At 41.5% G+C, this 18,477-nt stretch overlaps 1 protein-coding gene across 1 annotated transcript in view; it reads left to right on the forward strand.

The window, feature by feature from the left end:
* The first annotated feature begins 2,869 nt into the window (after positions 1-2,869).
* Positions 2,870-18,477, forward strand: part of MAP3K1 (mitogen-activated protein kinase kinase kinase 1) — a 57,872-nt gene continuing 42,264 nt past the window's right edge. The window contains exon 1 of the mRNA XM_066339276.1: positions 2,870-3,353. Coding sequence (XP_066195373.1) covers positions 2,875-3,353 — 479 coding nt within the window. The 5' untranslated portion in view covers positions 2,870-2,874. The remainder of the gene's footprint in view (positions 3,354-18,477) is intronic.

Below are 18,477 nucleotides of genomic sequence, written 5' to 3' on the forward strand. Positions count from 1 at the left end.
AAGTCTCATGCTACCTTCTAGAGCTGAGTTTTAAATAGACTGAGAAATAATCTGTGCAAGAGGTCACTGAGTATCTTTCAGAGCCCTCGAGTAAGTTTTGTACTTTTTTTTCAATAAGGTCAACTTATTTATTTAAGTTCAAACAAAATTTTAAGAGTGAATGAGAAAACACAGATGTCAATCAGCATGTTCAATTTCTGATTTCAAAGTGGTAAAGCCTTTATATTCTGCATAAATCTGTGTTGGATGCCAGCAATGCACTTGGCAGTATTCTGGAGTGAGGAATGGAAGGTGGGTTTTATTAGCCATTGTGCTTCCTTCTCTGGTCAAGGCACTGTGGAGAAACACACATTTGAAAAAATAAGGCGAATATAAGGGTTATAGGTAGAATGTAATTTATTACAATTGAAATTCAGCCAATAATCAAGAGATAAACAATGATAAGCATGCCATGCATTTTTTAATGATAGATAGTAAGGGTTCTCCTCTTTGCATCTAATCCAAAAGTAACTCAAAACCTTGACAGTGCTGGCCTTACTTAAAAGGCAAAGTAATGCCTTAACAGGAGTGGTGATAGCACCTGTCTCCTTATAGCTCTTTCTTACACTGCTGCCTCCCACTGTCCCTGTATTTTATGTTTATTTTATTTTTTGTATTTTATGTTTTATGTTCTTAGCTGCTTTCCAGAAAGCATTTCACCTCAGTATACATGCACATTTCTCATTACCCCACTGTCACTCTGACATTTTCCTCGAATTTCCTGTATCCTTTTACCTTGTTGGAGTCTTGGCACTCTGGGAGAGCTATCCCCTAGAACTGTCATACACATTGCATGCACCCTCACCTCCTAGATTTACTCTTATTGAAGAAATGCTTTTTCTACTCTGTATTCTATTCTGACCAATTGCTATTCAAAGGGGTATTCCTCTTCCATGCGATGAGTATATTTACAAAATACCTAAAGTAATCTTCTTGTTCTGTTTAGATGTCTTTAAAAGCATAGGGGTTTGTGAGGCTATTTTCTTTCCTTTTTGTGTAAACGTGATTTTATGGCAGAGAGGAATAGTTGAAGAGATATAATAGTGCAGTGATTTGCATGCAACTAATTTCTTGCTGTGTCTACAAAGCAGACCCTTTGTTATCTTATTCCCATGAGTAATATTCTCATTTGTCAGTATGTCTTGGTCCAGGAATCTTCCAGAAAAATGTCTCTAATTTACAGCAGAGGCTGTAATCAAGTATGAAATGATACTTTTATGAAACTCAGAATTAATTTAATCCTTGAATTGTACATTACAAGAGAATATTAGGTGGTCAGCTTATCCCAAAGAAACCACACTTGCAAGATGACAATGAATGCAACTGATTTTTTCACAGCATCCTTCACTGAAAAACCAGCACAAGGACGGTTGTAGAGTGGCATCTTCACAGACCACCTAAATAATCCACTCAGTGTGATCTCAAGGCCTTACCTACTCATATTATTCCACAAGTATACGGAGTATGACGGGTATCCTCAGGCTTTTGTCTAGAAGGAAAAACCTCTTCCTATCTGCTCATCACGTCCTCCAGCAAAGACCCTACATTTAGGTCAGCCTCTGATCATATATGTAAGGCAAGAAAGAATCTGCTCCTGTTAGAAGGTAATTCTCACTCAGCTAGTGCTTCAGCTCAAATCACTGATTCCAGGAAACTGACCATACTAATAATCATTGTTGAGATGCTTAGTTAATGTTACACTTGGGTACCTACCAAATTCTGAGAAACAAGCTTGAAACACTCAGCTTAAGTGCTTTGAACTGTGTGATTTCTACTGTATCTAAAAATCACACCATCCTGAAAACAACCTTATATGCATAGCAATATTTAATTTTCCTTTTCTCACCTCAGATCAAAAAGCAAAACCACCCCAATGTGGTCGAGTGAAACTCTCGACAAGTAGAAAATTTACTTGAACCTCCCCAAGGTTCTGGTCATGTGATGCCTCCTGCCTTTCTTCTCCCTGGCAGTCTCTCAGGAAACAGCCGCAGCGGTAGGTGTGCGTGGCAGGCTATAATCTCATCTACATGTGCATTCCTGCGCACACATGGCAGAGACGGCTGTGCTCCGACATTAACGCTGCTCCGTCCTGCACAGACATGGAGAAGTACCTGAGGACGCGGGCAGCGGCGCCGGCCAACTGAGAGCAGCCCTGAGGGGGACGCGCCGAGGCTACGAGCGAGGATGTGCATTTAATTTCCTACTAACTCCAGAGCGGGACGACCAGGTGAGCTGGGGCACTTTGGAGAGGCGATTCCTCGGCTGCACGCAGCGAAGGCACCGCGGGCACTCCGCTCCTCCCGGCCCCTCGCCGGCTGCCAGGGAAATGCTGAGGGGAGGACAGGCTCAGGTTACGAGAGTGCGACCTGGGAGCGCTCCGAGACCCGGGAAAGGCTTCTCCGCGCCTCACACGGGGGAGCCCAGCCCGCCTGGCCGGCCGTACACCGCCCGGGGGCCACCGGAGCCTCCGGCGCTCGCCCGCACATGGGGAGGGCCGCGTGGAGGCGGGGCTGCGCTCCCCGCTTGGCGCCTCCACCGGCTCCCGGGTTCGGCTCGGCCGCAGGGACGTGCCCCGGCCCCGGCCCCGGCCCGCGGAGCAGCGGCCACGGCTCCCGCCCGGCTCGCTCCCCGCCCCGACACCTGCGCGGGGGCGGACGGGGCGCGGCCCCACGGCACCTACGGGCGCGGGCCCCGCCCCCGGCGCCCACCGCCGCCAATCCGCGCTCGCCGTCCGCCCCCGCCCTACGCCGTTTGCGCAGGCGGCGCCGTTTGCGCAGCGCGCTGTCCGCCGGCGGCCCCCGGTGCTCGGGAGCCCGATGTGACCCGACAGAGAAAATGGCGGCGGCGGCGGGGGATCGCGCCTCGTCATCGGGATTATCCTCGGGCGGCGGCGCGGAGGCAGCCGCCGCCGCCGCCTGCGGGAGCCTGAAGGGCGGCGCGGTGGCGGGGAGCGTCGCCGGGAGCGGCGGGGGGCTCTTGCGTGAGGCGGGCGGCGGCGGCTGCCGGGAACAGCGCTCTGACTGGAGACGGAAGCAGCTGCGCAAAGTGCGGAGCGTGGAGCTGGACCGGCTGCCGGAGGCGCCCCTCTTCCTCGCCGCCGCCCCGGCCGCCTCCTCCTCTTCCTCCTCCTCCTCGCCGGAGCCCCCCGAGACGCTGCTGCTCCACTATCTGCCCGGGCCGCCGCGCTCCAGTCCCGCCAGCCCGGCTGCCTCCCCCAGCCGCTGTGCCGAGCTCCCGGAGCCGCTGCCGGCGGGGAGCCCGGCGGGGACGGACCCCACCGCCGAACGGAGGATGGAGCCGTCCCCCGCCGCGAGGTGAGGGGCGCCGGCGGCCGGAGGGGCGGGCAAGGGTCGGTCCCGGCGGGCGCTGAGTGACAGCGGCGGCGTCGGGGCCGTTCCCGCGGACGGGGCTCGGGGCGGGCTCCGGAGCCCCGTTCGCCCCTGCCGCGGGCCGGCGGCGGATGCGGGGGCGGCGGGAGCTGCCGCGGAGCGCAGCGCCGGGGCGCGGCGGGCAGAGTTCGCCCCGCTGCCCACCTTCCCCCGGGGCACCTGGTACGGGGCTGAGGGAGGGGCACGGCCGGGCCGGGCTGGCCCGGCGGCCGCAGCTGTCAGCGGTGCGGGGCTGCGCGGGAGCGGAGCCGCTGGGGGCGGGCCCGTCTGGCTGCGGGGTGCGTTTGTGTTTGACTTCTGCCGGAGTCCCGAAAGGCTTTGAAGTGTGAGCTCGGGGCGGTGGCGCGGCCGGGGCCGGATGTGTCAGCAGCCATTGGGGCTCGGGGCGAGCGAGCGCGGTGCTGCCCGCGGGGCTGGGGCCGGGCTGCGGGCGGCGGCTGGGGCGGGCGCCTGCCCTGGGTGCTCCCCGGGCGCTGCCCCAGCACTTTGCTGCAAAACTGAGTAGTCGACTTCATTTTATTTTTTTTTTTCCCCTTCCCCCCTCCGCCACACCAGGACTTTTCCGAGGTCAGATTCTGATTGCAGCTTCGCGATAACGCAGAACTGATTTCTTCTAGTAACGGAAGGAAAGACTTTGAAGCATAAATATCCTCCCTGTTTTCTAGGAGAAAGTAATTTTATCGTGGCTTAGTCTAGGTGATAAGTTTCAGTGATTATATTCAGCGCCCTGGTGTTTGCAGCCCATATTTGCTTTCTCTGTTAACTGAGAAGTCCATTTTCTTGTGAACTGCCAGTATTTTGCCCGTTTAGCATGTGTAGAAGTATACAGGATGAAAGCGAACTTATGCACATGGTGAAGCAGTTTAAGTATTTCAGAACATATTTTAGCTTTAACATGTACTCTCTGGGTCTTACTGGTCCGGTGTGTGTGTGTGTAGGCACTGCAGTATGACCATGTAATTTTGGTGTGAAGGTGACAGTTTCACCTGGATCCTCTTGTAAGGTTTATCTGATGTAGACTCTATAGTTTGAGAACTTAGTGTTAACATCCAGGGCCCTATTTTAGTGATGCCTTAGTTAGGCTAATAATTTAAACCTCATAAAAATATAATTCCTGTTTGGACTTATGACTTGTTTTTTTTCAGTTGTGTCTTATGTCAGTCAACCCTCAGGAATATTTTTAAAGGTTGAATTACCATGGGAGTACTGTAATAAGAGCTGTTTTCTAGACCAATGTCCTGTTTGTATGTATTCTCAGCAATTCAGATGGATTTTGGCCTGTTCCTAGGGCAGTGTAAAAATACTTGTTGTGGTGTGGTTGTGCAGATAAGAAATGGCTCTGTACTTACAGAAGGATTAGCAGGAAATCGTAAATTCTTGCTAGTTCCTTTTGGGGAAGGGGAATGATGTACAAATGTTAGTGAGTGTCATGTCTTTTATAAACTCTTAGCACGATCTTTGTTTTTATAAAGTCATGGAATTACAATGTACTGTATATTCTAATATAGTTATATCAAGTTTCATGTCTTCCAAGGGAAAAAAAAGAATCTGTATCAGAATATGTTTAAAGCAGTTGAGTCACGTGGTAATAGCAAGGCTTGATAATAGATTAAATAAATTTAGGTTTGACATTAGAGGTGCGGGAAGGTCAGTGTGTATCACATCAGTGCTGAAACGGTGCGTCCATCCTTGGTAACTGGTCCCACAGCAGCAATGACGAAGCAGCTGTGGAATTTTTTTTCCTGTTCACACAGACAGTTTTGCTTGCCTTTAAGTACCTGAATTGGGCAAATCAGTGTCCTGAGTGTATATACCAGTTAAAATACTTGTAAGTGCTTTGTGTTATTTGACTAGGAATGTTAATAAATAATAGAAAATACTGAATGCCAGATGCTTTTCTCTTCAACATTTCAGTGAGTCTACTTTGAGTTTATTAATTTATTTGAGTTTATAAAGTGCAGTTGAAAATACATGACAACTTTAATAATGATTGTCCTTCAGAAATACGCTATAAATGCTCATGTAGAGTATCTTTTTAATTCTGTGTGCTGTGTTACCAATATATGGATATTAGACCGAGTAGTAGTTTACCAAGCTGTTCAAAAAATTTAAAACATCTATCTGCCCTTATTTTAATACTGACTTGTTTAGCTGGACGAGAGAGGCTAATTTATATGTGAGTAACAGTATATGCCTTAAGTTTGCCTGGACAGCTGTTACCCAGATATTTATTTAGAGGCAAACTGAAAGGCATAATTTAAATAATGTTTATGGAGACACCTTGAATACAGTTAGTTGTACTTTCCTGTAAGGATCTACTGTTAGTTAGAAGATACTGTGCTTGCTCCAAAGTCCCCCTATCAGTCTCTTTGGTATTACAGTTCCTTTTAAATAGATTCTCTGTTTCTGTTTACACTTTAAGACCTTCCTGAGCCTCAAAATGAAGCTGAGAAGGGAAACTGACTGCTGTTGAATTATGGATGTAAATATTACTTTTTTTTCCTTTAAGCTGTCAAGCAGTCTGCTTGTCAGGGAGTTGAGTGAATATTTTCACTAAAAGCAGGGAAATATATATCACTTCTCTTATATCACTGTAAGAGAAGAAGGGACATGTTTTCCTAGGAACTGCGTCTCCAACATGACAAAGCACTTCAGTTCTCTTATCCCATGACTATTGCTTACTGTCAATATATTATTTTGTTTATAACAAGGTCCAAATAGTGAATTCAGTGCTAACTGTAGTGTGATTTCTTGTAGCATGAGGGAAATTCGTGGAGGTAAACTGCACGTCCTTCTCTGTGAGCTTAACATATGGTTTTAAAACATCCAGACCTTAAAGTGATGTTTGTGTCTCCAGTTGGTGTAGATACCTTCTTACTTCCCCAAGTACAGCATTAGTTTATGTTGCCATATGTAATCAGGTTTTTTTAAAAAGGAAAGGAAAGGAAATGGTGCTGTTAACCTCTTTTGTGTGTGGTAGCCACATGCTTTGTGACTTCCATGAAAATTAAGTGTTTGAAAAGGCATGTGCCAGATACATGCTAGAGACACCAAAGTTACAGTGTAAAACTGAAGTTTGGTCTGTATGTACAAGTGTACTAGTAAAAGCTCATCAGTTTGAGCTCTGTTTATCAGTTTGTAGCACCTTTGATGACTTTCAAAGGAGGACATGAATGCTTGTAGCAGAGCACTGGGAGTTGGGGTGGGAACTAAGAGAGAGCACCTACAGTGACCACACGGCATGGCCAATGATTTTTCGGTCACTGAAATGCTGACTTTCTCTGTTCCTGTCAGAATGAGCTAAGGTAAAAAAAAAAAAAAAAAAAAAAAACCAAAAAAAACCAAAAAACCCACCTTATTATTGATCTTGGCTATTCCCAGCTAAGGTAAAATATAACCTTGTATTTTATCCAAGTCTCTAATGTTTATAACCATCTGTGTAAATAAGCCACCAAATTTTCTGCTGACAGTTTGAGTGGATACTGCAGTGAGAGAAGATTGCCTTTCTACCTCTTCTGTGCTCTGTGGCTTGGGAGTACTTTTGGAAGAGGGTCACCCCCTACCATGTCTGATTTTATCACTCTTAGTTATTGCAAGTGGTAGGGTTCTGCGTAAATGGTCTGATGTGGTATGGCAGTTTCTTTGTTCCTGTGCAAAGTAAATAGATTGTAACTAACTAATCTGGAGCTTTCTGTCTCGTTGGATTTAGTGATACTAAAGGTTCAGTCTCTACTGTCACTCAGTTGAGTCTAAGTCCTGCTCAGTGCAATACCTGTGTATAGACCATGTGCAGTCGTGTCTTACCCAAAGGCTGAACATGTAGAGTACAAGATTTGAAGAGCAGTTTTTCCTTCTGTACGATGGATTTGAACTTCACAAGACCTTTAGTGTGCTAACACTTCCAAAAGTAATGGTACAGCTGTGGCAGAGATTATGTTGCTGCAGAAGGAGCATGAGGCAGAGTAGATACGAGCATCTGGGGGTGGAATGAGTGTGGGAATGCTTCTGTTGGCTTTCACTGGGCTTCCAGTATTGATGAAACTTGGCTTAGGCTTGTTTAAAATACAAATTATATGTTACCATGTAGCCGTTTTTAAACAAACTTGTAAAGCTAGTTTTCAGCAGAAGTGGTGATAAGAGGACGGATCTGGTTTGAGTTCTGAGTTTCTAAGGCTAATCTGAGTGTTCTCAGAGGATTCTATGCAGAGACCCGAGGGTCATCTTAATTTACTTTTTATCTGCTGTGCTCTCACTTAAAGCTCTAGAATTACAGTTCATTCTTTTGCTTAGGCAGAGTGGACAGAAAGCCTTTTAAAGGGCTTCATTACTTGTCTCTGTGTGACTAGAGAATGTGGTGAAGTGGAGAGTTGCTTTCTGTTGCTACCCTCCCTTTTATCTTTACCCGGAGGATGAGTGTATTGCCTGCAGGGTTGCTTCCGCTTTCCAGTCTCACGACACTGCATAAGTAGAACTGGAGAATTCTGGTTGGTGCTGAGGTGTCTTGACTATTTTTTTCCTGTATGTTTGGAGTTTTGAGGGGGGGGGTTGGGGTGGTTTGGTTGAAGGGGGAGGGGTTTGTGGGATTTTGGTGTTTTGGGGGGTTTTTTTGGTCTGTTTCTTGGCATGTAGGTTTTGGGGGTTTTGTTTTTGTTGAGTTTTCAGAGTTTGTCTACTTTATTTTGTTGCAGTTGTTTGTTTCTTGGTGTGCTTTAGAAGATCGGTTTTGTTGGATCTTGGCTGTAAAATGTTCTAAAACACAGCAGTTCTATTTACTTGCTACTTATGAGCAATTTGAAATTGGAAGTGGTTTACCTTCTGTTTGGAAATCGATGAAAGAGTTTTCAAATTATCCTTATAAAAGGTGATAGAGGCATCACTCCTTCTCTTTTATTATATCCAGTTGTTTGATAGTGTTCAGCATGTGATGATTAAAGATATTAAGATATTTGCAAAATGTGTGTTTTTTCTTTAAACTTAGAAAGTAATGGAGTATTCCTATTTCTGAGATTAAACTGTAATTGGAAGTCAGTCTACCTTTGTTTCACACTGTCTCTGTATATTTCATTTGTGTCTCTGAAGTGTCAACTATTCAAATCATTCATGGAAATATAGCATAATACTGTCTATTCTTATTTCTCTTGTCCTAGTATTCTAATTGGTAGTTAAATGACTACTAATATGATTATTATGCTGGACAACTTCAGTTTTTTCCTAGTTACATTCCCATCAATAGATTTCACTCTACTCTGGCACTGCAGCTCTTTGCAACTTACCCAGGGTCACTGTGGAAGGGCGGAAATAGAGTGCGTGGAAGTGAGTTGGCATCTGCTTGACCTCACTGACATCTGACCACCTCTGACATCTTGCTTCCTGAGGCTCTTCCCTTCTTGAGCCTCCAGTCATCTTGCCTTTTGAGCAAACTGAAATGAGTTCTTACTCAGCTGTCAGCAGTGATGATCAGGTACTTTTGGGAGCTGATAGTTCACCCTCAAAGGTGAGCATATCTGTGTTTCATTTTGGTAGTTATTTCTCTGAAATACTGTCTTACACCTTGATGATTTTTGCAGTCCTGTATAACTGTCATGTTCTCATCCAGGACTGGTCCTTTCGTATGCCGAAAGAGGTTAGTCTAAATATTTAAAATGCTGAAGGGAAAAAACCCTTACCCTAAGTAGTCATAACAATCCAGAAATAGTTTTGGGTTTTTTTTATGCAAATTGGTTTAGTGTTACCTCCACTCTACTGCAGATAAAATGTCTGCACAATATTATTTTAGTATTCTTAGTATTCTTTAAAAGTGAGGCTTCTAAGTTCAGTAGATGATATTTCACCTTCAGATAATATGTAGATCTCTGCAATTTGGAGATGTATACAAAAATGTAATATCTGCTGAAGGTGTGGTGAAACTTGCAGTGACATCCAGTTTGCAGTTCACGTACAGTTTATTGAGTTTGTCAGATTAAGACAGTCTAGCAGGGTAGTGTTTGTTTACTACCATGGCTAAGACAATATCTGATTGTTTTGAATTATGACAGTACTTTTAATTTCTGGTTGCTGAGTATCTAGTTTGAAAAAATCTTGTGTGAGCCAGTGACCGTTTCTCTGTTTATCAATATTTTACCTTTTTTTTTTTTTTTTTTTTTGTTAAATAAACAACTTCTTTCTAAAACCACTGTGGTTCTAGACAGTGGAGTTGCCAGGTCCGGTCTTTTCAATCTTTTTTCTCTAGTTGCGTATTTAACTTAAGCATTAGATCTATATTAGTCTTAAATCTTTCCATAAATAAAGACTGAAATGTTTGTTATTCACTAAAAGAAATGCCTCTAGCAGAAGTCTAGGCTACGATTACAGATTTCTTTGCCTAATGTAAGAAATTATTGCAGTTTTGATTACCTGGAAGCTTGCTGAGACAGTGTTAATGTATTCTTAAAAACTTGGAAAAGATCTTCCGTATTAAGGATCTGTATTGCATAATGATTTGTTAGATTATTAATATAAATAAAAACATAGGGCGTGGCTTCTGTATTGGGTAAAGTTCTTTCAACTGTTCATACTTGAAATGGAAGTGTGAAGAGTTAGTTTTTTAGTTGTGTGGAGCTGGACGGAGTTATTCTTAAAACTGTACTAATATGCATAGTTTATTTTTAGAAAGATAATTCAGTGTATGCCTCCATATAGATCCAGAAAAAGGGCCTCTCTTGTAAAGATAGAATCAACAGTGGTTTTTTGGGGGGTTTTAACTGTAAATTCTGCATTGATTTGTAATGAACAGCTTATTACCGTAGGTCTCCTGAATCTCTGCAGGCAAATTGAATGCTCCAGCCTGTAGAATATGCGAGGGCTTGGGGGTTTCTAATAGATTTCCATGGTGTGAAACTATTTCTATAATGCCCAGTAAACACAGCCAAGCTCTTCTCTATCTGCCTGGCAGGGGTGGGGTCCTGGTTTCTGGCAGGGGTCACAGTAACCAGGATACTTTGCTTCTCTTTGAACCTGCAAGGTTAGGGCTAGGGCTGTGACTCGTACCTTCTGCTCCACACAGTCTTGTTTACACGCTTCCTCAAACATCTTCCTAAAATTAGCTAAGAGCTAGAGTTTGTTCCTTGAGAAGAATTCACTCTGAGTTGCAACTGTATGTTTCTTACCCTTCCCAGAGGCTTTTAGGAGTAAGAGCAGGGGCGATATGGAAAAGAAGTCTTAAAGACAGGCAAATTATTCATATTTGCTTTAAGGCAGTAGTACAAGAAGAGGGAGAAGAAGCTCCCACTCCACCTCCCCTCCAGCCTTGTGGACAAAAAAAGCGTGAAAGGCGACACCTTAAGCCATGCACAGCTATGGCAGAGAGCAATGCAGGTGGCCTTCAGGGTTGTTTTAGAAATGCCTTGTGACAAACCAATGTGGAAGAGTTTGATCTGCTTGTTTCTCTCACTCTGAAGGCAAACGTGCAAGACCTGAAGTGCCCTTTGTGTAAGAGGCCACATATAACATAATAAATATTTTGGATTAAAATAAGATATCTTTTCAAAGTTGTGTTTTCATATAAGGACATGTTCAGCATTGTAAACCAATGTACACTGATGCACTCAGTAGAAGGTTCAGTGAGGAAAGTTATAGATTGGCAAAGTGTTCGACTTGGGATATTCGTGCCTGGTCATTGCATTTGGCTTACGCTGCATGCCAGCATCCTCTGTTTTGTGTGGTTACTGTTGTCTCTCATTTCTGCTGTTTGCTGGTAGCAAATGATTAAATTCTGAAAATAATGTTTTATTCTTGTATAGGTCAGTGGGGTCCAAGTTGACCTCTTTTAGGAATAGAAAAATATGAAAAAGGCTTTAAAAAAAAAAAAAAAAGTGAAGTGTTCCCTGTACCTGAAATGCTCATTATTTTAGGCAGAAAGAAATTTCTCGAGTCTGATGGGTTTTTTTATTCCACAAAAGGAGAAAAGTCAGGATTGCAGACTCCTAGACACTCCTGCAAATCCTGTCTCTTTTCTACAGTAGAAGAGGGACTTCCCATTCTGAGAAAAAAAAAATAAATTGGAAAGGTTTGATGTGAACATTGCCATGTCCATGAAAAAGGTCTTGATGACATCTCATTCAAATGTTTACTGTCTGTTCCAAATAAAACATGACAGTAACTTTCCTTGGCTGTTGCTCTTTGGGATACAGTTTACTATAAGGTCACAAACCTTTGTGAAAACTAGCGTTTTTCAGGGCAAATAGTATCTTAACCAAGCCTTAATTCATGGTAGTAAACTAATGAACTGCTTATTGTTCATCTTTCTAAACTCATTTGAAGTACAGTTATACTTGATCTTGAATTGTTATTTATATTGAAAATTCTGAAGTGTAGATTAGGTCTTTATGAAAAGTTAAGTGTGTGTATGGTAAGCAGAACACACGCTACTGTATTGTCAGATTTGTCTTTTAAGCATGCAGTTAAGTTCCAGCATGTTCAGGTACAATGTTAAACCATCTTGTCTTGGTAAATGTGCTGAAGTATTTAATTCTCCCTGGTGTCTCTGCAGTAAATTAGTATGCTCTACTGTTTGCTTGTTCTGACCTGCTCAGAGTTGCACGTTTGTGGCAACATTTTACAGTTCTGCTGCTGGCTAGTGAAGATGCCCAGCAAAGCCAAGTGGAGAAGGAGAATTGCTTTGACATTTTGAAATCAGCGACATATGAATTGCATTCCTTTATTTTAAAAATTGACTGCAAATGAGAATATAGGTCCAGTGCCAGGGCAAGCCACTTGTAAACCCTGGGAATCAAGACTGCAGGGGAGAGCACAGCCAGAACTTTTAGATTTTTGGCTTCCTTTCAGCCTACTGGGTGGATTGTTTGAGGAACTAGCAAGGGGAACTAGTAGGAAATCTGCTAGTTTCTATCATGTAGACAGAGTTCCATAGGGGCTTCATCAAAATAGGTCTTTCACTTTTTCTTATTTGACAATAATTTTTGAAAGTATTTTTTCCCAGAAAGCAGTTTAGCTGTATGCATTAGTATTTTACTGTATTTATGTACTTGCATGTGCATAAGTAGTTGATACCTAAATAGCCATAAATAACTAGGAGTTAGACAAAAACTCAGGTTTTAATCTTTTGAGTGAGCCTCTAGTAAAACCTTAAACAGTGGTGGGGCCTTATTAGGCTTTATTGGTGTTCTTTGTGAGCAAGTGTTCACATTCATGTGTATCTATCGTATTTGTAATGTTGGTACCTTAGCCTGAAGTAAAGCAAGGCATTTTCACTAGGTGCATGACTAACTAGTGTGAGTTTTGTTCGAAACCTAAATTCCACTTCAGAGGAAAATCAGCACCTGAATTTACCATTATGCCCACCTTGGAGTTACATGTGACTCTGTCATGTCCTGAGTGACCTTTCTCTGCTCATCAGCTCTGTGTAGCAGCTGACAGCAGGATGAAGCTACCCTACCTGTTGTACTCACACCAGCTAGGTAAGTTGTCTGCACCTTGTGGCACTCAGCTACATAAAACTTGTTCCAGGATTTGTAAAATTAGAAAGCTGGACTGCCTTTGGCACTGTGTACCTCTGTAGAATTTAGGGAGGAAAAAGAAGGGTGCAACATCTGGTTGTGTAGTGTGTGCTACAGACTGAAAGACCTCCTGGCTGTAACAGAATCTCTACATTGAAATGTGTGTTTCAGTTAGGATGCTTAAGTTGCTTTTGCATATAGTGCTTTGGTGCACATGGGTTTGTCATGATTAAACCCGGATTCAAATGATATATGGTGAAAGTGATCAAAAGTAAGACTGAACTGTTTCATTAACATACCTAGGACCTTTAGCTATAAATAGCCACACTTACTGAGCTGTAAGACTTTAAAAAAACTCAGTTTGTTTCATCTAGCTTATTGGGAAATAATTCAGGCCTGTTCCATTAATGTTTATGAGGTGAAAGACTACTCAGCAAATTTACATTTTGTGTTTAACATTGGTACAAAAGCTGCACTAAATTTCTCTGGTCATAGAGCCAAAAGTGCTAAAGCTCTGATTTGCACAACTAGTAAGTAGGCAAACTGGATTGAACAAAGTTAAAACCAGATGGATGACTGATTTATACTGCATAATATATACTATACATAGTTATACTAATATATATATATATATACACTATACTATACATTTTCTGAGGTGTGACATGTTATCTGTGCAAAAGAGCTCTACTGGTTATACTACTTAAGACCAGGTGTGTTCTGTCTCCCCTCTGTGGGGAGAACACAGCTCGTGTTACGGGAGCTGCTGCCTTCGGAAGGACAGACTCTTCTTTTCATTAAGGATTGTCAGTTAGTCTCAGGCTGAGAATACACCATTGCCTCCAGGTCTCAAAATATTTGTGCATCAGACATGATGACAAAAATTTCTGATTTAGTGGAAGTACAGAATGGATTTTGTGCTATTAACATTTTTTAAACTACTGTTTTTTGCTTGAAACCACAAATAATTATGCAAAGTTTTCAGTGGGCCAGGTTTTGGCATTTTAGTTAACTGTCAGTCTGTCCAATCTTTCCTCGTGTTTCTTTATAATCACTTTGGGAGTGGAAGGTGGAAAAGCTCTCTAGAACTTGCTCTTTTTGCCCCCTTAAGTTCATTTTAGAGAACCAAGATTTGACTTTATCTCCTGAAGGCCCAATGTATGCTTCATTGCATTTCTGATTCTCATTGTGAAAAGACCTGCATTTTGATGCTTAAAAGGAAATAGGAAATGAGACAATATGGGTCTAGCACTGTTACTCCCTTTCCATGTTCAAATAATGGCATGTTTTTATAACTGGGAGGGGATGAAGCTGGCTCTCACAAGGGAAGTGGTTAGTTCTTACCATGGTGACTTTTGATAAGCATTTGTTGGGCTACTGTATACTTACTTGCACTTACTAAAATAATCCATAATTACGAGATTTAAAATTCTTAACCCTTTCTGTATAATTGCATTAGTTCTTGAGTAGTTGTGAGTGGGCAGCCATAAAAATTGAGAACTCTGCTATTCCATATTCATACAGTAGCTTGTTTCTAATTTTGTGTAGGTGCATAACTGGCTGGCTAATGCTTAACCCAGACATACTAAGCAAGTGGGAAGTGTGTCTTCTGAAAGTGGTGACCTTCCCTGTCAAGAGTATTCCGAGTGATACAGTTTGTGTTACATATCTGAGTGTTCCTGAGGCTGAGGTTACAAATGGCTTTTGGTTTTCCAGGACAGGATTATGTGACACTGTGTCTTCACTGGTCCTGGGCTGCAATTAGCCTTGTTCCAGCATTTCAAAGGCAAGTTTGCTTTCTGATGTCTGCATGGACTTGGGGCTCTGTTACCCTTTGCTTGTCCCAGGTTGCTTGACATTATAATGTAGCATTAATTCAATGGGTGACATGAGTCTTCAGCTTCTAGTTCACAGTCAGGTCACTCCAGTGCCTGGTAAAAGATTAACTTATTGAGAAAAGTATTTCCATAAACAGTCCATTAGTAAGTCACAAGGTCATGACTTGTTTGACATGCAGACTCCCCCAGAAAGAGTTACATCAGTGTGTCCTGGAAACTAGTTTTTATTTCTGGACTTGTATATATTTTTGGTTTCATAATGATTTGAAAAGCACTTGCAGACCTCCTAAGATGTGAGACTGCTTTCCTTGTTAGTGTCCCATATTTGAAACGTGGCTGCTGTTGTAAAAGTTCACATGGTAAGAAATAAATTAGTGTGACAACTTTCGTGATCAGAAATATTTGCCTAATCTTTGAATATTTTATTAAAATGTAGTAAGTTATCTGTGTGTTTATAGAAATGCCTTTTCATTCTCTTTTTCTTAGGCATTTGTCTTGTAAAGGTCTTTCAGAGTATTATTCTTTTGGCCATAAAATGAGCATATTGCAGATGTGTTTCAGTGATGGTGGTTAAACTTTTAAGATGTCTGATCATTTTACGCGAGTCCTTTTGTAATCTCTGAATATGCCATTAAACTGGAGCACCTTCAAGAGTTGAAAGAGGTATGGACATCTTTCCCCCACCTTGTTTTTCCTTTAAAGTAAAACTTACATGGTGTAGAAAAGTAAATAAAGTTAAATTGGGTTATGAAATTGTAGTTATCAGACAAATTTTATGATAGACTTATTAGTATGTCAAGTTGTTTCAACTGAGGTTGAAAGTCTTTTCGGAGAAATAGCACAGTGGGGTAATCACAAGTGTTACTCTTAACTTGTACAGTTGCCACGATGCTCGGACTTCTCGATAATCACCTGTTCAGTTTGTTGCTGCTCTTACCATTTCATGTACTGAGTCAGTTTCTTGTGAATCGTGTGCTGATGAGTTTCTTGGTAGCGCCTTAGGGAATTCAGATTCAGTTGTTGTTACTGATTTCCTTTGAGTGAAAGATACTTCCTCTGTAACAAGTGGCATAATTTACCCTTTCTTTAGTTGGTTCTGTGAAATCTTGCTTTTATTTCCCCTATTTTTATGATTTCCATTACTATCACTTCAAGTCCTAGTCTGTGTTTTTTATGTTTAAATGTATTGCTTAAAAAAACAACAGTGTGGCTTAGACTATGCTGATTTTTTTTTTTTTAATGGATTCTGATATTAAATCCTCCAATAGATTATGGAAGTAGGGACAACACAAAACTGACTGAGATTTCACTTACGATTGTGAAACAGAAAACACCCATGAAACTTTATTAAGGCAGATGGGACAATCTCATATTTCCAAATAAGAATGCATGTTCTTGAATATAATTAGCTCTCTATTTTCCTTTAATTTAATTTTGAGTAAAGGCAGTTATGACTGCCTGCAAATATATGAAGTCACTTTACCATCCATCCAATGAGTCTAATACAAAGAGTGAGGAATTTTCTTCAGAAGGAATTAAACAGTAAAGCACAGGGATAAGTACTCTTTTGAACTATTTAATTTAGATTTTTACTTCCTGAAGATACTTTAACATAATTGTGTTATAGAGAAAGCAGTTGTGGATGAGTTTGGCTTTGTCAAATCAAAAAAGGATTATAGGAGCTGGGCCTCACCTGTGCCTTAAGTACTTGCTGGTACTTGTAAAAGGCTCAGAACCATAACTTCAAACTAGCAAATTCTTCCTGGCGCCTTTTTTTTTTTTTTTTTTTTTATATTAAGTTGGATTCTCATTCATTGTAGTTTCATTTTTATTGTGGACTTTTTTCCCCAAAGTAACTGTGATTTTTCTTACTTGATTTTTTTTAATGCTGGAGTTTTAAAAACATTCTTGTCTTATATTGCTCCTTTCCAGGTTAATACACTTCTACCTGAATGTTCCTACAGAAGTCTCACTTCAGTTTGTCAGGTGTTTTTTTTTTTTTTTTATTTTTTTTAATTACATTTTTAATAGTTCTGAATTTCTTAGGTTGGTATTTGATTTATGTGTTCCCTGGAAAGAAATGCCTCTTCTGTTCTTTTTCTGTTGCTGTGCCATCTTTAGTAGAATTGCTTGTGCTGAAAGTGAAGGTTGGTTTTAAATACAGCTGAAATACAGATTTAGTTACTTAAATGTGAAGCCTAAATTTGGAAACTGCTTTGGGAGGATTGACATTTTTTGGAAAATGAACTGTTCCTTGGATGCTTTCATATGAATTGGGAAGCTATTTAATGTAAAGGCAGGGAAGGGAAGAATACAGGAAGATAGTCACTCTTAGTCTTACAACTTTTCAGAAATGTCTGCCCCTTTTTTTTCAACGGTGCCAGTGGGAACAAAGCACTAGAAGTGTGTATTTATCAGCCAATTTGCTCCAAGTGATGTGGTTTATTCTGACTTGTTAAGGAAGGAGTACACAGTATTAAATGTTACTTACATAATTACTTTGAAGTTGGAAGTAGTTAATAATCTTCCAAGAATAATGCAGAAAATTTGCTTTTCCTCAAAATACCTTGCTTGAGGTGCTTTTGGTCAATATCTGTGTGAGAACTGGCTTTGATCCACCAATTTGAGCCTATAAGTTTTGCTGTTTTCCTTTTTTTTGTAAGTCGTCATTGTAATGGACCAGGATTTGTTGTTGCATGAAGAAATTATTGAGATGGTTTTTAAACAGAAATAGAAAAATACAGTCAGTGTTAGTTTAACCTTCCTTAGAGCCCTGAAATAAAATTAAGTGGAAAAGCTCTGGAAACTAGATTAAGACACACTTGAAGCGCAGAATTCGCTTACTGCCTTGCTAATTTTAGAGCATTGTGGTGGTCAAAACTATGTGAGATTTCGTGAGAAACTGATAATAATTGGAAGTAAAAAACTCACTGATATGCATTAGTTTCAGAATTTCCCATTAAAACTACAATGCAGGAAATATCTCAGTGAATTAAGTGCTGTGAGGCTACTAGGCTTAGAACGTTCAGGTTGGTTCTGAAGTGAAATGACAGCACTTGCAAACCATCAATGTACTGGAACCTTTTGTTAGACAAGATGGTTTCTCAGATAGCCTTGAAATTTCAAGGCTATGTTGGTAAGGATTTGTGTCTGCCAGTGGGATGTGGAAAGGAAAAGAGTTGGGGCTTGGCTTTACTGAAACTCTGTAGATGCTTCACGTAATCATTTATGGCCTCTTCCATGTTGTCTTGTTGGTGTTTCAGGTGTTTTCCATTTGTTGTTCCTCACTGCACTAAACAGTAGGGAGAAAGGAGGGACAAAATATTCCTGTATGTGTCTGTTACCAAGGAGGTCCTGAAAAGTACACGTGTACTTAGATCCCAACATTAATACCAGAATTGCTCTAATATATTTTGATCTTACGACAACTTAACAATGTTTCACACTAGAAACTGTGCTTTTAATGATCAAATGAAGCAGTGAGTGGATATACATTAAAATATCACAGTTTGATTAAAATTGTACTAACTGGTAGAATATACGTGTCACCTGATTTTCAGCCTTCTGATTGTTTTCATTCCTACTGGAGCTTTCTCACGCTTGTGACAAAAACAAAGACTGATATTTTGTAAATAACACATTCTTTCCAGGGGGAAGGACAAATTGATGAACTTCTGAGTTGACCACTAGGGTCAGAGGGATATTCCTCTTGTTTCC

This window comes from Sylvia atricapilla, chromosome Z (genome assembly GCF_009819655.1).
Source record: "Sylvia atricapilla isolate bSylAtr1 chromosome Z, bSylAtr1.pri, whole genome shotgun sequence".
In the NCBI taxonomy this organism is placed as follows: Eukaryota; Metazoa; Chordata; class Aves; order Passeriformes; family Sylviidae; genus Sylvia; species Sylvia atricapilla.